Source organism: Ipomoea nil, unplaced genomic scaffold (assembly GCF_001879475.1).
Source record: "Ipomoea nil cultivar Tokyo-kokei standard unplaced genomic scaffold, Asagao_1.1 scaffold2368, whole genome shotgun sequence".
NCBI lineage: Eukaryota > Viridiplantae > Streptophyta > Magnoliopsida > Solanales > Convolvulaceae > Ipomoea > Ipomoea nil.
In genome coordinates, this window is record NW_017618796.1 from 609,557 (window position 1) to 633,093 (window position 23,537).

General features: G+C 37.0%; 1 protein-coding gene across 1 annotated transcript; it reads right to left on the bottom strand.

Moving 5' to 3' along the window:
* Nucleotides 1-6,639: 6,639 nt before the first annotated feature.
* Nucleotides 6,640-8,462, bottom strand: LOC109152094 (probable pectate lyase P56). The gene has a single exon (XM_019299670.1). The coding sequence runs from the start codon at nt 8,092-8,094 to the stop codon at nt 6,709-6,711; it is 1,386 nt and encodes a 461-aa protein (XP_019155215.1). The 5' UTR covers nt 8,095-8,462; the 3' UTR covers nt 6,640-6,708.
* Between the last annotated feature and the right edge of the window lie 15,075 nt (nt 8,463-23,537).

A 23,537-nucleotide genomic window follows, 5' to 3' on the forward strand; every position in this document is an offset into this window, starting at 1 on the left:
TAACAGGATTGGAATTTACCTTTTCATTTCAAGATTCACCACCAGTCATGTCATCTAACAGGCAACTAAGATCAGAGATCTCACTGAAGAAAGTGTCAGATGTCACATAAAGAGAACCAGAAATTCTCACAGTTATGTCATAGAAAGTTTTCAGCAGAGTTACCAAGCTTTTCACATCAAACCAATCCATAAAAGTTGGCACAGAGGTACCAAAGTCAGCAGAAAATGAGGAATCATTCCCAAATAGGCATCAAAGACTGCCTGGTACTGGATTGTAGTGTTCAGCATCATATATGTGTTATTCCATCTTGTAGGAACATCCAGCTGCAAAGCTGATTTGGCTTCCACCCCAATAAGTTCAGCAAGTTCTCTAAACTTTTTTAGCCTTGCAGGGGAGTTCCTAACCCATCTTACTGCTTCCCTAGCCCTCTTAACTGAACTATCAGCAAACTTCAACCCATCTTGCACCACCAGATTCAGAATGTGGACTATACACCTCATGTGTATGTACTTAGACCTTACAGAAGTGGTACCCCAAGACATCAACTTACTCTTAAAAAATCCCATGGCAGTATCATTGGAAGAGGCATTGTCAACTGTGACTGTAACACCCCCGATTTTCCTGCCAATTTAAAGCTTAATTATGCAAGGCAAACTAACCAACATAACATAAAAATATAAACACAGCGGAAGTCTAATATCAAAACCCAAGAAAAATCAAGGAGTGTTATGCCACGTTCACTCCAAAGTGAACGCACAGGCGAAAACTAAACCATAAATCTAATATGTTCAACATCAGTGGCACACAGGCCAAATCACAAACTAAACTGTTCAGGGATTTACACTATCCATGTCTAACGCTCTCGCCATCTGCTCAGGGCCTGTAAAGCACATAAAGAAATGGGACGATGCCTGGTCAGCGAATATTGTTGGTAACCCATCAATACGCGTTCAATAGCATAAGTAGATAGTATAATACAAAATCATTTTTGAAACGGAATACAGTATATAATAGTTAAAAACCATAAAGAGAGAAGTCAACTGTAAAGACTCTATTTCACTCTCAAAAGAACGGGGAATCACATCCCAAGACAACATCAAGACAAGAACGACAACAGAACAACTCGACACCGCTCAAGATGTAGTCTACTGATCACAAAGCAAAAAACATCACGGCAATACCACAACAACAACAAGTACAACTCGAGGTGTATTCTACTGATCACAAAGTAAAATACCACTCGACATGCTCAACAGATAAGGATAAACATCCACACATTGGCACTACATGCCACCGTGACACTTCATGTCACATGTTCCAACCTTATGCCCTGTTCCAACCTTATGGCTACCCCCGGCCTTATTACAGTTCCAACCATTACCTCTGAGAACCCCTGTACTTCTGAGTCCAACCTTATGCCTCCGGGAACCGTCGTTCCCCCACCAACACCACCAACATTTTCCACCAACACATAGTACACGAGGGTACAATTCATTTCAATCACACAACCACCAACAAGTGAGCCTGAAGCCCATAAAACAACTCCATAATATCATTTCATGGCCACCACGAGGACCACATCTGTACCTTGGTGATTAATGTCCCATACCATTAATCGTGCAATCCAGGTACAGCCAACAGACACACATCACCATAGGAATCAATCAATGGATCACAACAAAGATATGAAACCATACTCAATCAAGGAAGGATTACAATCCGACACCAACGATGATCAACACAAGTTATCATCCACAATAGGAAAGAACAAACCACACACGCTAGCATTTCAACATCAAACTAGCATGCTTATCAAACGGGTAAACCAAACATAGTTCCGAAGAACATACAAGACTCATCATGGTTCAACGAATCACAAAGTTGAACACTTAGCACGATTCAAGACACCAAATCCTACATGGATTCCTACCATCACGTTCTAGACATACGAAACATCAAGAAGACACTCAAATAGCCCAACAAAAGAACATCGGGAAGTCAAAACATCAATTACCGAGTCAAAAGAATCACGGGGAACAAATCCCCAACAACTAACATCATGTACCCGCGGGTGGGGCCACAGGTGGACCCCCATCCGTGGTTCCGCTCGCGGAACCTATTCCCACAAGCCACGTACCCCGAGGGTGGGGCGGCGGGTGGTGCACTACCCACCGTTCCGCCCGCAGGTACACCTCTGTACCACAATTAATCCCTTCGGGGATTTTCAACACCAAGTCCCAATTCAAGTCCAAAACACCCAAAATCTCACAAAATACAACAATATGACTTGAATCAAAAGAATAGCCAAGCAATGGCATACAAGAACCCTAATAACAAGCTCTAGATATGCATTCTCACAAGACAATGCATCAAATCTTTCATTTCATAGCAAAAATCACAAGTAGAAGTCAAGAAATCATCATATAGGTAAGAAAATAGATTTTGTAAAGCATGGGTTCCCTCTTGTAGTCTAAACCTTCAGGATTTTAGAAATAAACTATCAATTAAGCTAGGATTAATTACTTAATTAATCCTTAAATAGAATTTGGATTTACGGGGTGTCACAGTGACAGTAAAGACATTCTTAATACCCCACTCAAATAGACAAGTCTCCAAGGCCTTGGCTATATACTCTCCCCTATGAGATGAAACAGGGACAAAGGCTATGATTTTTTTGTTGAGCTTCCACTGATCATCAATGAAATGTGCAGTAATAGACATGTAGTTTATCCTCTGTACAGAGGTCCATGTGTTAGTGGTTAAGCTTATTATTTGGGAGCCACCCTTAAAAATTTGTTTAAGGACTAATCACTCCTCTAGGTATCTTTGGAAAATATCCCTTGAAACTGTCCACCTAGAAGGGATTTAGAACCTAGGGCAGGCAACTAGAATAAATCTCCTAAACCCTATCCCCTCAACAAACCTAAAGGGGAACTCATCTATTATAATCATCTCACATAAAGCCCTCCTAATGGCTTCCTGATTAAACAACCATGTGCCTAATTCCCCCATTACCCCTTCAGAACCCTCTGGTGCAGAGGATGAAACAGCATTGAAGGTTAGAAGTGACTGCCTTGTATCCTTCGAGTGAGGATTTTTAAGACAGCTGACCATATGATTTCTTAAAGATGAAGTGCCATGTTTTTTTGGCTGACAACAAAATTGCCTTGAACAGTATAGGCACCTCCCCTTAATCAGATTTTTCTCTTTATCATATATCTTTTCAAAGTGCTCCTACACCCTAGATCTAGACTCAACCGCTTTTCTCTTTTTTCTGGAACAACAGGAGTCACCTGAGGCTGCTGAGGTATCTTAGTGCCTTGGGGTTGTCCCTCCTGAGTTGAAGGTTGTGGTCTAGAACTAGGTTGAGTGATTCTCTCCATCTAAAAAGATGGGCATCAACAACATTCAGATTTCAGACAATTGTTTGTCAAACAGAATAACAGATTAGCAGATCAAGCATACAAACAATTGAAATAAATCCAGATTCAGACACTTGTTTGTGTCATCATCTATCAAGATTTCATATTTACATTTGTACAAACAGTTAAGAACATTTAAGGGTCATACATTCATAAACTGATAAACATATCATATTTTTACATTACAAAGAAATCCAGATTCAGGAACACTATCCAGTTCATCATTATCTGGATTTCAGTTAAGGACTTCCACCAATAAATGGAAATTTCAAGTTTCAACCTTGATAATTTCACAGTTAAGCCTTTAACTTTTAAAGGGACATCACAAAATCACACTGCTTCCACAGTTCCACCATTATCACAGACTAGCAGATAATCAGAATGTATCAACATATCATAACATATATAGCAAGTTGGGTGGGATTTGCATACCCCTATGCGATTAAAACAGATTCAACCATAATATATCAGAATATAACACATAAATCATAAATATAAAACTAGGGTTTGGGTTTAAAACATCTTCTACCAAAATACATCAGAATATAACACATAAATTACAAATATAAAACTAGGGTTTGGGTTTAAAATAGCTTTAACCAAAATATATCACAATATAACACATAAATCACAAATATAAAACTAGGGCTTGAGATTAAAACGGCTTCCACCAAAATATATCATCATATAACACAAATATATCAACATGCGGTGAATAATAATAAATATAAAAACTAGGGTTAGCGATTTACTTGTTTTCCCCAAATACTCCCCGGAGAACAAGGATCTCTAACCAGTATTCACCAAAGAGAAGGGCTTCCACCACTTCTAAGTCTCCAACGGCCACCGGAGAATCAGACAGAGCCGGACAGCCCACAGGTCTCACCAAGTAAGTGAGTCACCGTCTCGGCGTCTCAGTCCCTGAGAGAGTGAAAGTCTCGGACTACAGAGATTAGAGAAGAAGAGAGGACTCTGAGACATATGAGTCTCTGAGAGAGGATTCACAGAGTCACAGAGAGAATCGGAGTAGAGAGAAGTCAGAGAGATTGAGAGAATTAGGGTCTCAAAGAGTGGAGTGAACGACTGCGCAAATGACCGCAATCTGCAAATGCATACATATATATTAGGCTTATACGACATCGTACCATAGCATAGCTTAGCAAACCGTATCAAACTTCGGATAGTTCGGGTGGGTTGGATGCGATTTTTGCCTACCCTATCTGATACACATTATCCGGCATCGTTTCGATTAGCGGATCGGATATGTGTTGTCGGATTCAACTCGGGTTCGGATGCCTTGTTTCGAACATCGGGTTGGACGGAATTTTCGGATTTGTTCGATTTTGCACAGCCCTACTTGTTACTTGATAGAGGATTTAATTTCTTTTTAAAAAAATTCAATTTAATAATAATAATAATAATAATATACACTGTAGTTAAGCTAGAAAATTATTGTATAGGGGTGGGGACCATCATTACACTTTATAATTTAATATGGTAACTGTATATTGTTGTATTATGTATGTCCCAATTAAATTTTAGTACAAATTAAATTAAAGGATTAACTGTATTGTACTACTAATCTTAACTTATATCTTATTATTATTATATATATATATATATATATATATATATATATATATATATATATATATATATATATCTTAATAAAGCCAAATCCAAGGTCACAAAATTTTTCCGTCAAAAGTGTGAATGGGCTTTGGGTAAATGGGCTGCAATGGGATAGATTTGGTCCAATTTTTTTAAAAAATAAATATAATTATATATTGGCTCAACATTTGTTATATTAAAACTTCTATTTTTTATTATGTTATATTATAGTGTCAATTGATTTATTTTTTATTTTTGTAATCCCCAAAAAAAGATATGATTTTATACAACATAAAGATGCAAGTTAAAAAATACGTAATCATGAATTAATTATAATTATCAATTCTTATTTTAATTACAAATATTTGTATTAATAATTACAAATCAAATCAACATAATTATTAAATTAAAAATTATATATATAAATGATTAAAGCTCATATGACATTTTTATATATATAATTTAATAACATTGTATAATTTAATATTTTATTTTTTTAGTATATGTGTCAACAAATGTCATACTTATATCATAAGGTACAAATAAGATGAGTACTAACTTTTTAATAATTTTTATGGTCAAAATAATGTTTTTATAGTTAAATTTTCATGATGTGCATTGCCCAAGCAAAATACTACTGTTTAAAATGACACAAGAGCAGAAGAGAAATTATTATTATTATTATTATTATTATTATTATTATTATTATTATTATTGTTATTATTAATTATTCTCGAAAAAACAAAATAAATAAATAATACAAATATTTAATTTGAATCCCATCACCCATCGAACTATGGGGGTGTCTATGGGGGTGTATGACAATCAACTAATAGCTGGTTAGATTAGCGGGTAATTGATAGCTGAATAGGTTAGCTGATTTGACCAACTGATTATATTAGCTGATTAAAAAAAAAAAAAAAATTTGGTAAATGAGTAGTCTATTTTTAGCTGATTGGATGTAAAATGACCTATAAGGACATTGTACTAATTTCTTAATTCTTAAATTATTTTTAAGATTTTTATTTATTTATTTGTTATTATTATTATTATATTATATTATATTATTATCTCTAAACTATAATTTGAAGAGAGAGCACTAATTTTGTACTGCAAATTAAAAGAAGGCATTAATTGTGAGCAGCAAATTGAAGAGTGACTGCCAGGCGTCACGAAAATCAGCGCAGGCATCAACGACTGGCATGGGACGGTGGATCGAAGAAGGCAATCGCGAAGGTGAGAAGAGGTGGGTCGGAGACGGTGGAGAGAAGAGACAGATCTGAGACGGAGGATCGGAGAAGGCAGTCGCGAAAGTGAGAAGAGTTGGATTGGAGATGGTGTGAGACGGTGGAGAGAAGATGCAGATCAGAAAAGGCAGTCGCGACTCGCCAAGGAAGAAGGATGATGCGAAGGTTTGCCGCTGAAGGATTTGGGATTAAGGGCTAAAATTGCCATTTATGCAATCAGCTAGCGTGAAACGCTGCAGTGATCAACGTTTTGTGTTTTGGCTGATTAGCCAATCAGCTAAGGTCAATAAGCCATTTACCAAACACTCAAAAATAATTATTGTTGGTCAAATCAACCATTTTATGACTGATAAGCCAATAACCAAACACCCCCTATATATATATAGTAACGATGGATTCAACAACGACGACTATGTTTAATTTTCAGCTAGCACGGTTTCCCAATCTTGCATCGAAGAAGACCAGCGAACTTAGTGATTTTGCCGACAGCTTTCCCAGGTAGTGGATTGACGAGGTCGAGGTGGCCGTACTTTTGAGCTCCTTTCTGATCTCCTGACGGCCTAAAGAAAGCGCCGTTCAAGAACACATCTCCATCCGAAACCCACGTCCATTTCTTCCAGGAATCATCGGGGCAGTCCCTGTGGGTTACCTCCTTGAAAAGCGGACCCTTAGGGGCTCTGAAGCGGTTGCCCTGGCTGATGATGGTGGACCCCGCTGACCCCCCCAACGCGTACATCTCCCAGTACGTGTAGTCATTGTTCACTATGTGGAACATACCCCACCTGCACCTCGGCATCCTCTGCTCCAGCCGTTTACCGAAGTGGTTGAAGGCCACTGTTATTTGCATCACCTTGTCCACTGGGTCCCAGTTGTTTGCCCCGAAGAGTAACACCTTGTGGTGGTCGGTGAAGTGGCAGTTGGAGATGGTTACTGCCGTCGACCCCTTAACGGCGTCGATGATCCCGTCGTCGCATTTCTTCATGGACACATGGTCAATCCAAACGTGGGATGATCCGAAGATGGTGATGCCGTCTCCTTCGTCGAAGGTCCGGAGGCCTTTGTGAGATACGGAGTCTCTAACGATGCCACCCGAGGTGGGTTTGATGTTCCTGATCTTTAAGTTGGTTATGATGATGTTCTTCGCGAACTGCAACGTCAAACCCGCGCCGCCGGCGATGCGGACATGGGCGCCGCGCCCGTCGATGGTCTTGTCGCTCGTCACTAGCAGCTCGTTCTTCAGCCTTATGGTCATGCTTTTGGCGAACGTGATCCACAGCGGACCGGCCTGGATCACCGCGTGCCGGAGGGTTCCCCGCTTCGGCTCCACCACGTCGTCGTCAAACCGGTTCGTCACCACGTAGAACGGTCCTCTCTTTCCCCCGGTGGTTCCGGCGCCGAAGCCTAGAGCGCAGCTTGCCAGCTTCTTTCGGTTTTTAGCCCAGTTGCGGTCGCACCTCCAGCAACGGTCAATAGGATTTGTGACCTTGCATGGACCCCTATACCTCTTCGATCTCATCAGGCTCCTCCTCGTACTGTTGTGTTCGTCGTCCAATTCATCGTACTCAACGTCCTCTAATAACCTTGTTTCATTCATCATCTTACTGATGTGTTTGGTCAATTTACTAGTAACCAATTCGGGATAGGGATTATAGGCTCTCTTAGCATATTGCATAGCTTCCGCCTTGCGCGTCACCCAATAGATGTCCGTGTTGTTGTGGTCCGCCGTATGGGCCATCACCACGGGGATGGCTGCCGCCAATGCATACAACATCACCACAATCCACCAATTCATCTTGCTATGCATCCCTTCCATTTATTTTTTTTTTATTTTTTTTTATTTTTTTTATTTTTTATTTTTGATAGGAAAACTTTTGTGCTGCAACAAATGTATGTTGTCGTTGCGAGAATATTAATGCGGCATAGGCGATGGCCTAGTGATACTAGACCATGCCCAACCCCAACTCGTATATTTTCCTTTTTAACATATGTTAGGCATTATTCTTCCCATTACTCATGTGATAACCCACCAAAATAGGATTCTTCTATGTCAAACACTGACTTTTTTTTTTCGCTAGTTTAGGGGACCTAATGCCTTCACATCCGTTGGTTTCATTAACCACCGCCATAATTATAGTTACTATTTAACAAGAAATTAGATATGGATATTACCATTTACCAGGGCCAGAGATATGTTATTTTCAATGACTCAATGTTCTTATTTATGTGTGTATAGTTTTGTTTGAAAATTTTAAAATGAACCTCAATCAAAATATATATATTGAAAATGAGACTTACTTTTTTTACCTAACATTTTCTCCATTTTCACAAATTTCAATGTTTTCAGATTTAAAATTATGTATTTGCATAATTATTCATACTTATCTACTAAACAAGAATTTTGTACGCGCAATGTGTGAAAATTCTTGCACAATATTAAAATACTAATAAATATAAATAATTAAAAATTATACTTCAAGTTATATATACACAAATAATATATGTATTATATACACACACATATATGATTTACCATTTATAGAAATTTAATTAAAATATAATTAATAATTTAATTACTTATATAATGATTTTAATACAATGATAATTAAATAATAAGAAAAAGATATGATAAATATAAGTGTATTGTAATAATGATGGAGTCATCAATATTAGAATTAAATAGTAACAAAGTTATAACAGTGTAATGGTAGTTTTGTCTAACAAGAATATAGTAGGGACAAGTTTGTCCAATAAAATTAAAGTGTACAACATTTAAAGTAAAATATATACCTTTATTAGCATACAAAAATATGGAGATAAATGAATGATATAACTATGATTGAGACTAAATATGTTTATATCTATCTACTATACTAATAAGAGCTCAAGAGAATTAGGCCTATCATGGGTAGAAAAAATGGCAGTCAAATTTTTTTAATCAAATGAATAGCTCATTGATCAGATTTTAATTTTTCCTTGAGATTTCCTAATTTATCCATAATGAATATGATTATCCGTTAACTTTTCCCTTAAATATTATTTTTTCTGTTAATTTCTGTTAGTTCACCATTAACTTATTGATTTCAATAAGAAAGGTCTTAGGTTCGAACCACATCCCAATCAAAGTGGACATAATTAGTACTATATTTTACTCTTATTAAATTAAATAATAATTTATTAGCTACACCAAAAAATAATACATATGCATTTCTTTAATTTAGAATTATGTGTCTACAATGCCTTTATTCAAAAAAAAAATTATTCATTATCAATAAATTAAATATGAGAAATAATTTCATTAGTTATAGATATTGTCTTTATTTTTCTCCAATGGTACCCGGGTTGGACTTCCATTAGGAAGGTTGTGAGTTCAAGCCTCAGTGGAGGCGTTATTAGCTCTTTGTGTTTCAGTAGGTTGAGAAAGTATATGAACAGATACTACAATGTAATAGAGCTAGTAGCATTCAAAAAAAAAAAAAGTATGAGAAATAATTTCATTAGTTATATATATTGTCTTTATTTTTCTCCAATATAAAAATTCTTTACATTCAAAATTCAAATTCATCAATTGATTATATTCGCTACATTGTCCCTACAGTGCCTTTATTCAAAAAAAAAAAAATTATTCATTATTAATAAATTAAATATGAGAAATAATTTCATTAGTTATAGATATTGTCTTTATTTTTCTCCAATATAAAAATTCTTTACATTCAAAATTCAAATTCATCAATTGATTATATTCGCTACATTGTCCCTACAATGTCTTTATTAAAAAAAAATTATTCATTATCAATAAATTAATTAAGAGAAATAATTTCATTAGTTATATTGTCTTTATTTTTCTCCAATGTAAAAATTCATTACATTCAAATTCATCAATGGATTATATTCACTACATTGTCTATTATATTTTTTGTGCACTATTTTTTAATTAAATATCAAAGTTATAATACAAAATAATGTTATATATTTATTTACCAAGTATTTTATTAATACCATGAAAAAATTTAAAAATTTTAAATTAATAAAGCCAATTATATTAACTACTTGAGGGATTTGTTGACAAAGAGAGTATTCAAATCACACAACAAATTGAAGTGAGAAACTACCCCACAATGTCCTTGTTTGACCATCAGCAGTTAGCGGTTAGCGTTAGCGGATTATATTAGCGGATTTGACCAGTGAATTATATCAACGGTTGGTAAAAGATATTTGAAAAAATTAGCTGTTTAAATTAACATTTAAAATGACCTAGGGTATACATATAATAGTAATAACAACAACAACAACAACAACAACAACAACAACAAGAATAATAATAATAATAATAATAATAATAATAATAATAATAATAATAATAATAATAATAATAATAATAATAATAATAATAATAATAATAATAATAATAATAATTGTTTTAATAATAAGTTTTTTTTTTTTAAATATAGATTTGTTTTGGGGAAATCATTCTAAAAACCGTTAAGTGAAAATATTGTAAATTGCAATGTTTTGTATTTTCAGTGGTTTGGAACAAATTGTTGCTTCAAACTGTTGAATAACCAAAACACTTTCTTTAGCGTTTTGATCTTTGGGTTACATCATGTTTACTAATCGTCCAATATCTTTGGGTTACATTATAATTAAAAAAAAAATTAAATTTTTACTACATCTAAATTCCTTAAATTAGGAATTTCTTTATCCATAATAATTTATTCAACAATAATGGTTGAACTAAATGAACACTGAGCAAAACATCTAAATGACTGGTACCGTTGATTCATTCATTGATCTTGTATATATGTGCATTCATTAAATATATTAGAACCTTTGCAACAAAAATATTTGGTTACTATTTAAAACAACTTTAGTAACAATTATAATGAATCTCTTATATTACATTGTATTCATATACTATGAATTACATATATAAATAAACAAATTAGACATTAAATTACTTATGTTGAACTTCTCATATATAATCTTGCATTTATATACTTTCAAATATTTATTTAATTAGAAACATTGGGTAGAAAAAATGACTGTCAAATTATTAAATCAAATAAATATTTCAGATTGTTCATATTTTAATTTTTAATATTGGGTAGAAAATATGACCGTTAGTCTTGTAACACCCCCTAAAACCATGCTATTTAAAGCCTTAAAACATGCAGATAACTTAAACCAAAACACCAAACACAACGGAAGACTGAAAGAGGAAATATATAAAACAAGGAAACGGGGTGCTATGTCACACTCACCCAAGGGTGAACGCACAGGCTAAATCTGCACTGTTTAAAATCTACAACCATCCAACAGAGTACTACGTCTAGATTGGCTCACAGGCCACAAAACATAAAAGGGGAGCTATACTAGCTGGCACTAGACCGCGCACTCGTCTAAGCATCACCTGAAAGAAGCATATAAAACATGGGACGACGCCCAGCCAGCGAATAATGCTGGTAACCCACCAATACATGTGAAATATCATACATAGATAAGGTATAAGTTGTAAAGTCATTTTCGAAACGGAATACATATATATAAGTCCAAAACAAAGAGTAATAATCAACACAAGACTCAACACTCTCAACAAGAATACGGGAACACACCCCAAGACTACAAAAGGACAACAACGACTCACAAGAAGTCTCAAGGTATAATCTATCATCACACAATAGATTAATACCCGACATGAATAACTCAAAGGAATAAAGACACACCAAATGGAAACACATGCCAAGGCAACACATGCCTTTGTGACTACACACGTCACAAGAAGAGAACTCACAACAACGGCTACACAAGCCCTCGTGACATCACTCATCACGAGTTGATATGCCTTCCTTATGCCCGGTTCCAACCTTATGGCTACCCCCAACCTTATATCTTCTTCCAACCATTACCTCTAGGACCCATGTACTTCTTAGTCCAACCTTTTCCCTCCTGGGACTGTCGTCCCCCACCAACAAACCACCAATTTCATAGTACACGAGGGTACCGATCACACACACGGCAACACATGCCACCCAAGAAATACGTGAACCTATCACTCAGGTCACAAACTCCATAATCGCGTCATGGCCACCACGAGGACCACTGCAATACCTTGGTGACTAGTGTCCCATACCACTAATCTTGCAATCCAGGTAAAGCCACACACACATCACACCACAACAGGAATCAATCAACGGATCACAACGAAGATATGAAACCATACTCAATCAAGGAATGGGTCACAGCCCAACAACAACAACGATGAATAACACAAGTTATCATCAACCAATAAGAAGGTACAAACAACACACACGCTAGCATTTAAACACCGAACTAGCATGCTTATCAAACGGGTAAACCGAAAGTAGTTCCGAGGAACACACAAGACTCATCACGGTTCAACGAAACACAATGTTGAACACTTAGCACGATTCAAGACACCAAAACCTACATGGATTCCTACCATATAGTTCTAGACATACGAAACATCAAGAAGACACTCAAATAGTTCCACGGAAGAACATCGGAAGTCAAAAGACCAAATACCGAGTCAAAAGAATCACGGGGAACAAATCCCTGCCAAACACCAAAGTGTACCCCGCGGGTGGACCCACGCGTAGACCCCTACCCGCGGTTCCGCCCGCGGGTACATAACCCACAAGCAACCTGTACCCCGCGGGTGGGCGACGGGTGGACCTCCTACCCGCCGTTCCGCCCGCGGGTACACACCTGTACCAAAGTAAATCCCTTCGGGGATTTTCATCTCCAAACTCAAATTCAAGTCCAAAACATGCCAAATCTCACCAAATACAAGAAAATGACTTAAATCAAAGGAATAGCCAAGCAATGGCATACAAGAACCCTAAACACAAGCTCTAGATATGCATTTTCACAAGACAATGCATAAACACTCACATTTCATAGCAAAACACATGTAGAATCCAAGAATCATCGAATAGGTAAGCAAAATAGATTTTGTAGAGCATGGGTTACCTCTTGTAGACCAAAAACCTTCACTTAACACCTCACCAAGCTCCTAACAAAGCTCACCTTCCAAACCCACTTCAAGAACACACCAAAAAGATCATAAAGATTCTATCTTTAAGAAAAGACACCTAAGAAAACACTAAAAACACAAGATGAACATGGATCTTACCCTCCTAGATGCCCAAATGTATGAAAGGTAGAATCTTGGAGACAACTCTTGAAGTTTTGGCAAAGCTTCAACTTGGCTTGGAAGAAAAGCTATCTACCTTTTTAGAGAGAAGGTGGAGCTAGAATTTGGAAAGTGTAAGGAGAGAAATGAGGGTGTTCTTACTAGGTTAGGTTACAATACTAACACAAGGTGAAAGGTCAAGAATACCATTACTAACATGGAAAGGTGTAAGGGAACAAGGAAACTCCTTACAAAGCTCAAGGTACCACATTGACTTTGGGGTTGACTAGTCAATTACTAGTCCCCGACTATTGAATTTCCAGGAATTTAAGGAATTAAATTACAAATTGAAATAGGATTAATTATTTAATTAATCCTTAATCGAATTTGGATTTCGGGGTGTCACAAGTCTAATTCTAATATTAAAGTCTAATATAGAATTATAACTACAACATTAATCTAATTCTAATATTAAAGTCTTAATAGAACTCTAACCCCAAATCATACTGCCCGGGATCCCCTCAAACAATATTAGTATATATTTAATATTTTATGCTTTAATTTTTATTTGCTCTCCCTTATGTCCCGTATTTGATTTCAACCATACCCATACAATTATTTTATTGACAATTATAATCAACCTTGACTATATTATCTTGCATTTGTAGACTTAGAATTACCAATTTAAATGCACAAATTCAACATTCAATTATCAATTATCTATGCATAAACAATTCTAATATAATTGATATACTTTAAAATACTTATTTAAGAAAAACATTGGGCATTATCCCAATCGCGCAATGCGCGTAAAAAAACTAGTAGTAGTTATTATAAGAGTCAATGTTTATAAGATTATAACGGGCGGGAATATATAAAAATTATGTTGGTGTAATAAAGTGAATCGATAACTTGTACATTTTGATTAAATCCTTATACAATGATAAAAAAAAATTTCAAAGTTACGATTTTTCACTTTTTAGTTTTCCATTTACGTACAAACTTTAGTAACGAAATATTCCATTAACTATTTATTATTCTAACTTACTCATTGCAAAATATTTTCTAACTTAATAATAGCAATAATAATAATAACAATAATAATAATAATAATAATAATAATAATAATAATAATAATAATAATAATAATAATAATAATAATAATAATAATAATAATAACAACAACAACAACAACGAAAACGACGATGATGAACATTTTGTTTTTATATTATTATTTTAAAAAATAAATTAGTGTAGAAACTCATGTCAATTTTTTTTTATTCTTTTTCAACTCATTTCTTATTTATGTTAAGAAGTACAATATAATAACATTTACTTAATTTGATTTGTTTCTTCAACTAAAAAAAAAAAAAGAAAGTGAAAGCTATTATATATAACAAATTTTTGTTTGAAAGCTATTATTTTTTAAAATTTTCATCCTAAATTAATATCGATGTCATACTACAATTATCATAAGAATACATGCATTGTCTTCTCTTTACTTAAATCAAACCTTATTTGTTTTCGCATAAATTTAAATTATCTACTATTGATACGGTTATACACACCACTTCGGATGTATATCGATTTTTACCTGTTAGGTTCGACCAGTTTAGCTGATTAGAATCGATCACCTTCGGTCGACTTACACACTTGTTCCTAACATAATGGACTGATAGGACCATTGATCAAAGTTAAATCCGGAACTGACACGCCGCGCTATAGCAATATCCAAGTTCTGTTTAACTATATGCATAAGACTTAGAGAAAATGAGACACTTGGCAAAGCCGTCACAATTGGTGAATGCATGTGCGCCACGTATATATAGAAATTTTCAACTTACCGGCACGTGACATTTTAGGGAAAATGACATTTTTTTCTCTGAGTTATATATTTATTTCACTTTTCCTCCTGAATTATTTAGGTGGCTGTTTTTTCCTCTTAAATGTTAAATGGACATATTTACCCTTAAAATAAATATTTCATTTATTTTTCTTCTCCAACAAAATATGACAACAATTTGATTCAAACCAAACAGACACTATAGCAACCAAATCAAAATATTCTAATTACAATTTAGAATCGAAACTCGATATTTAGAGTTTATTAAGATTGCGAACCGGGACAACTGGTTCATGTTCCGAACTGGAAAAAATAAATTACATTTATTGTTGAATTTAGACTATTTTAAAATAAATAAAAAAAAAACTTTTAAAATAAAGACGGTTCAAAATCACGAATCGGATCCGGAACCACCGGTTCACGGTTCAGGATCCAATTTTTTCGATTCATAATTTTAATAAACTGAAAACCAAATATTGGATTCTGGATCTGAATCATAACCGGAAACTTTTAATTCGATTGCTATAGTGTCCGGTTCAATTCGAATCGAATCGTGGTCATCCTACGTATACACAATAATTTGTTGGAGAAGAAAAATAAATAAAATATTTATTTTAAGGGTAGAAATATCAATTTAATATATCAAGGGGGAAACCGCCACTTTTAAAATAATTGAGGGGGCTAATATGCTTACATGAATAATTCAGGGAGAAAAGTGTTATAACTATATAACTCAGAGGGAAAAAAGTGTCATTTTTCCTTTATTTTAATATGAAAAATGTTAGGACATAATTTTTATTATCAATTATAATTATATATATATATATATATATATATATATATATATATACACAACAACACTCATATTTACTACTATTTTTATTACAAATTGAAAAAAAAAAACTCATTTTGGTTATATTGAACATAAACATTTTTACTTTATAGTTTATACTAGTATTTTCACCCGTGCATTGCACAGAATGAATTTGTTATAATATTTAAAAAAAATATTTAAATCGATATACAATTGTATAAATTATAACATCGAATATTATATAATACAATTAAAGAATTGAGTCAGAACGATTATGTTTTCTGATGTTATCATTGATTGAAGCTAATGTCTAGATGTACGCAAGCAGTGTTGTAACTTTCGAGATTTTATATATCATTCTTTATGATTTTTATAAATTAGACAAATGTGATAGATAATAATCAATTGCTATCCTAATTCATTTGTATAGAATATATATTTTTTGTCTAGATATATAGCAATTATATCATTTTGAAAAAAAAGAATACATAATATCATCAATTGTATTTACGCATTATTGAAAACCTCTCTGTAAACAACATTGGTAGTCGCAACACAATCATGTCCATCATTGTCTAAAGCTAACACCTTCAGACTATCAGGATGGGTGACTCGGGAGAAAGCCACGTAAAATTGTCCGTGATTAAGACCGGATTTTTAAACAATAACCCAATGTGAGTTAGTGTTTGGTCTTGACTTTTGTTGATAGTCATGGCATATGCAAGCATCAATGGAAATTGTTTACGCTGGACCACGTCGGCAATCTCATATCAGAAGGAGTGACATTCAAGCAATAAGAACTTTGGTTCCTTGATGTGTCCCATTAACTATTCTTGCTTCGACAATGTGATCTGTCAATCTTGTGGTGATGAGCTGTGTCCCGTTACAAAGACCAAGAGAGTGGTCTATGTTCCGCAATAACATAACAGGTGCACCAACCTTTAATGTCAATGAATTATTAGGAACACAAGTTTTATCTCAATATGCTAGATTGTAGAGTCCAACTCCACCCAAACCTCTTTCACCAGACACTATAAATAGAGATATTAACTCATGGATCCATACAAACACGGAGGAAAACCAAAGAAGAGTTGCGCTGATCACCGAAACTTCGTCCCTCAACCAGGTAAATGTCATCCTTACTTCCCTTTTTCTTCCTATATATAGTCTTCCGTATGCAGAAATGACAACACGTACGTCTGCAATACGAAAGCGAGAAGGAAAGGAGCAACTATTTTTTGAAAACAGGAAAGGAGCCACTTAAACGCTAGAAGTAACTTGCCAACTGCTTCAAGGATTTTTGCCAACTTATGTAACAACCAGCAACGTGGATGGTGCCAAGCAAGTAGAACAACATCGGAGATTGCTGGAGCTCCCCGGTGGAATTTTTTTTTTTTTGAAGTCGCCGCAGACCGCCGGAGTTCTTCGCAGAAGTGGCCGGAGTTTTTTTTTTGTTGTTTTAGGAGGTTGCCGGAGTTCTTCACAGAAGTCGCCAATCGTAAATTGCCGCTGGAGTCTGCCGTCCAACTCCATTTCTTCACCGTGGACTTCACCGGACGCCCAAACGTTTTTTGTTTTGTTTTTTTTTTTCCCTTGAAGTCGCAAATCGCAGCTGTTGGAGCTTTCTTCCGCATCTTATTGTCATTGCTAGGGGACTGACTGGAGTCCAAAGATCGCTACTGCCGGAGGCTGATCGTCGCACCACCATCGTTGTCGCGTACGTTGAGAGAAGACAGAGACGAAAGAAGCTGCCTTTGCTTTCCCTGTTTTGATTTTTTTTTTCCTTCAAAGATGAGAGGACATGGACTGAATGAATGGGGTGAGATGACTACACAGTACACACTATTCAATGATAGTGGTGGCATGCACTGAGACCATTTGGACAGCTCCTCCCCACTCCTTTTTTTTTTTGTTCTCCTTTTTCCTTCTTCTTTTTAGAAGTCGCTGCGCAACCGCCAACACTGTCGGAGTCCAGAGGTCGTCGGAATGCTGCCCGCCGGAGTTCAGAAGTTGCCTTCTGCTCGTCTATGCTTCTCTGCTGCTTGGAGGTCGACGCTGCTTAGCCTCTCGCCGGAAGTCGCCGGAGTTCTTTTTTGTCTGTTGCAGGTCGCCGGAATGTTACCTGCCCAAAAAAAAAAAAAAAAAAAAAAAAAAAAAAAAAAAAAAAAAAAAAACTTGTCGCTGACGCTGCTTAGAGGTGGAACAACCACACTTTGTTTCCCTGCTGTCGATGCCATTGGAGGAAAATCGGAGTCCGCCTGCTGAGTCGCTGCTGTGATGAGGAAGTCCTCATTTAAGGAAGAAGAGAGAGAACCGCTCCTTGGGTTTACAGAGGAACACCTAAGCTACTGCTCTTATCCACAAGTCCAAGCTATCTAATCCCACGTGAATGACATCTTTATTGGAAATGAGATGAAGGATTATGGGCCCACCAATCACTTTTTCTACAACACCACGCCACCACCATCCTTGCCTCTAACATATAGTATATCTAGAAAGAATATATACTGCATCCGTAATATACATAACATGCATTGTAAATGTACACACATGCCAACTTCTCTTTTGTTTTTTCCCTCTCTTTCTTCTTTTTTTTTTTTTTTGTTTCATTTTTTCCATGCTTTGTAGTTTTTTTTTTTTTGTTTCTTTTTGCTTCATTTTTTTTTTTGGGTTTGTTTTTCCTTTTTTCTTCTTTTCACACTTTCTTTGTTTTTTCAATATAATAATAATAATAATAATAATAATAATAATAATAATAATAATAATAAGTATGTGTATATAATATATGTAACCCACGAACGTATATATACACATGCATGTAATATATACATAACTCACTAATTTGGTTTTGTGTTATGCGCATGCCATATATATGTATGTGTGTGTGTGCGCGCGCGCGCTTAATATATCATCATTTTTATTACTATTTTGGCAGCATCTTTCTCAACTTTGATGCGATTCAAAATGGTGTACTCTCAAGATCGACCATTCCCTCTAGTATGGCATCTGAAACTCTTTCTTGAACTATCAAAGCAAACTAGTCTTGTAATTTAATACAATAAAATCTCCTTTCATTATCACTGAGCATGAAAACAAACAATGCCAACAAATGAATCGTATCCTTGAAATATTCAAATAAAATTTGAACATGAGCAATCATGAACAGATTCGTGGCCTCACTTCGCCTCAATGTTTGACCCATTAAAACTCAAAAATTCAAACTTTGATGTCTTCAAGAGAGTGTTAACTTTGACCCATTAAAACTCAAAAATTCAAACTTTGATGTCTTCAAGAGAGTGTTAACTTTGTAAATTATCTTTCCAAGGACACTTAAATCGCATTAATCGGACCATTGTAGACCAAGATAGAATCAAAAGTGCTAAGCAATGGTCAACTGCTACGGGAATGCATGCCATGATAGTTGTCTTGTAATAATTTCTACACTTTTCCCCCTTCTTTTCCATGTCAATAATTGATGTGACCTCGACTTAATCACAATAGCACCATTATACGCAATGTGAACGAAACTCTTTTTGTTATGGCTGAACTTAGAAAAAAAAAAGATGAAGGTGTTTCTAAGCTGCCTACGCACTCCTACAAAGGAGATCAAGTCAAATGTAGTTCAAATGATTTTTTTTAAAGTAGAGCCGTTCACAGTTTAGACTCATGCGGGCCAGGAGCGTTTATGACGTGGGCCCACCCATAGACAAAGCGAGATGCATTAGCAGTTTAACCACGTACTGCATTTTTGGTTGATATTATTCATCAAGTAGTCTCTTTTACTTAATAGGGCCAACTTGCGCATCATTTTCATCAACCAAGTTGTACATGCCCCCCGCAACCGGGATCTCATCAATTAATGTGGAATGAAGACACCACCTCAGGTGGTGTCGCTCCATAACCTGAGTCAAGGTCTTCTTCTTTTCCTTCTTGCACACGGGTGTATATAATGGTCTTTGGTTGGACCTTCAAGACTTTGCTACATGAAACGTGGACATCAACTTCTCGTCTCATACGAGAGGAAACTATACTTCTAAGCCTTTTTGAAGACTCTATTTCAATAGAAGTATTGGTGTGTTCTTTAAAACCTCGAACAGCTCCGAGTCTCTCATGTATTGACTTCCTCTTAGCAGGTTTGGGATTTGACCCAAGTCTGTCATGTATTGATTTCCTCTTAGCAGGTTTGGGATTTGACCCAAGCCTATGAAAGGCTGACTGTCGTGGTTCTACCTCGTCAATCCTATCAAAGACTGAGTGCCTCTTATGGTGCTCCTCCTCATCGGTAGAAGTGATGCAGTTACTTGTGGCTCTGTTTATGAATATTCGCACTGGCTTAGGGGTAACATAACCCAATCCTTTGCATGCATGCGGTTCCTGCTGGTTTGACTTGCCTCTACCACCGGCCTCTGTGATGAGTTTCCCCAACTTTTGTGGCTCTTTGGGATTATATCCTGCTTTGAATAGAAGTTTATAGGCATTGGGGTCGAAGCCGCCAGTGCGCTTAGCGGGCAACGTTTGACTTGTCCCAACTTGAACTTCATTTTCAAGCGATTTAATTGGAGCTGCTTTTAATGTTTCAATTCTTGCGAGTGGAAAAACAAGTTTCTTGTCGCAATGAGCTTGGTCTACGACTTGTTTGCCTTTCCACTTTGGATCATGAGGCGTGTCAACATCGCCGTGGTCAGCTTCTTCTACAACAACTTGTTTCTTCAAGTAAAACTTCGCATCTGCAAAGTACGACTCCGCTTCGGTAAATGAGTCTCATCGGCGACAATCTTTTCTATCACACCGCCTTTCTCAAACATGAGGCATTGGTGCCAGGATGAGGGGACTACTCCGTTCTCATGTATCCAAGGTCGGCCCAACAACAAGTTGTAAGACGTCCTTGCATCTATCACATAACATAGTGTACTTGAGTTCAACGTTCCAACCCTGAGGTCGAGTCTGATGGTACCTAGCGCCCTTTGACCACCCTGATTAAATCCTTGAATCATTAAGCGGCTTTGAGAGAGCTCGACGATAGAGATGCCAAGTTCTTTCATAGTTCGGAGTGACAGAATGTTCACTGCCGATCCTTGATCAATCAAAATCCTCTTGATTCTTTGCTCGCGGGCATAACCTTCTACAAATAATGGACGATTATGTGGTATACCACCAAGCAATAGATCTTCATCTTTGAAAATTATCTCTGTGGTGTAAGACGCGGCTTTGCGAGTGTAGACCTCGTTGCTTCCTTCAATCAAGGGGAATGAAGATTCTCCCACTTCAACATGTTCTTCATTGGTATTCAAGCAAGTTCTAGGAATTTCTGTTGTACTCAGGAGAAACCTCTTTGGCATGTATCAAGCTAGGGTAACTGGTGCCCGTGGCTTGTTGGGAAGTCGTTTCTTCTTCGAGTCATGGACGGGGTCCCTTGCCGACTTCTTCTCAACCCATTGCTTTGTCATCTTCTTTAATGGTCTAATATGACTAGCAGGATCAACATGCGATGGTTTTAAATACTGGACGCCAGCATGCTTTACTGTAAATGGAAGTGTGCATTTATGTTGCTTGCCCCCGTTATTCTCCTCATCTTCTATAAGTAATGGAGCAAACCTCCCACATGAAATTTGGTTTGTGCTTGCGCTAGCATCTGCAAGCTCTATCTTCCCATTTGGAGCAAGCGCCATGACTCTATCTTTCAAAACAAAGCACTTTTCAATCAGGTGGCCGAGTAGACGGTGATATTTGCAATAGTTGAGGTCATCCACCCTAGAGGCTTCTTCGGGGCACTTCATCTCAGGCAATTAAATTAATTTGAGTTTCAACAACTCGTCAAACATAGGAGAAACATCAGAATCCAAGAATGGATACTGTTTCTCATGCCACTCTTCAACAATTGTTTTTCTAGTTCCCCTTGATGGGCCGGGGAATGATCTCGGCTTGGGTTTCTCATCCACTTTGGTGAAAACCCGCATTGGTCCTGTCATCACGTTCATCGTCTCTTTCTTCTCTTGCTTTGGAAAGAACTTACTCCATTTGTTGACATCTTGGTTTGTAGGTGCCTTTGATGAGCTGGGCATACTTGACATGCTTAGTCCCCCATTGGCTTCAATACTCAATTCCATGTCATGAGCACGACTGGATAGTTCTTCAAATGTCCTGGGATTGATTCCCTGCAAGATGTAAGAGAGCTCAAAGTGCATGCCTTGGATACACATTTCAATTGCGGAGCTTTGGGATATCCTCTCTTTACAGTTGAGACACAACTCCCTCCATCTCTCGATGAAGGCGCCCGCACGTTCACCCTTCCATTGGCGAGTGGTGGTGAGTTCCAAGAAGCTAACAGTCCTTCTAGTGCTGTAGAAGCGGGTCAAGAACTCGCGCTCCATATCATTCCAGCTGTCAATGCAACCATGCTCCAGGTCGGTGTACCAATCAAAGGCAGTTCCCTTCAGAGAGCGGACGAACTGCTTGACGAGGAGATCTCCGTATGTTCCTGCATCATTACAGGTTTCAATGAAGTGGGCGATGTGTTGCCTTGGGTTGCCTTTTCCATCAAATTGCTGGAACTTGGGAGGTTGATAGCCCAGCGGCATCTTCATTTCTTCAATCCTCTGAGTATAGGGCTTAGTGTAAGTGTATGAAGATTTTCCTCCCTCGAGCTTCCCTTTGATCGCTCCCATGATGTAGTCGTTCAACTGCTCGACAAGTATCATACCCTCAGAAATTGGAATACTTTTCTCAGCGGGTGGTGGACGAGAGATTGATTCTTCCATTCTTGGCCTACTTTGATGACGCAGTGACTCGACATCAATCTCATCTTCTTGGGTTTGAGGCTGCTTCCTGGAAGCTCGACTTGTTTCGCCGTTTCTTCCGCTTTCAACTTTTTCGCTGAGCTCATTGATCCTCCTTTCTTGGTCATGCATGAGCACAGTTATTCCCTCGAGAGATTTGGCGATGTTGGCTAGTTGTTCCTCCACCAAAGCTGCGTTCGTTGTTATAGCGGGCATGATTGTGTATATGTGATTCCATTCCGGTGAGGTTCTCCGCAGAAGTGATGAGCTTCCACTACTTGGAGTTTTATTCGAGGGAGTAGGGCTCGCAGGACTCTTGTTGCTGGGAGCTCCTTCGCTTGTAGGATTCTTGTTGCTGGGAGCTCCTTCGCTTGTAGAGTCCTTGTTGCCAACAACCTCCATTGTAGCGGATGACCCCTTGTTACGTATAGCTCTTCGTGACACGGTGGAGCTTCTGTCAATCCTTCGAACGATGTGGCAAGCGATGTCTTGGGCCCCGTGTAGCTGTACTCCTAGGTTCCTCACTCGGCTCCGAGTCATTGCTCTTTCCACATTTTGGTTGTCACCGGAACCGGCCACAGATGATGCCTTGGAGCGGGTAGCTTGAGCGTAGGTCATCTTGGAGGAGGGATTTCTTGATGCCATTTTTGGATTCCTTCCTTTATAGAGCCCG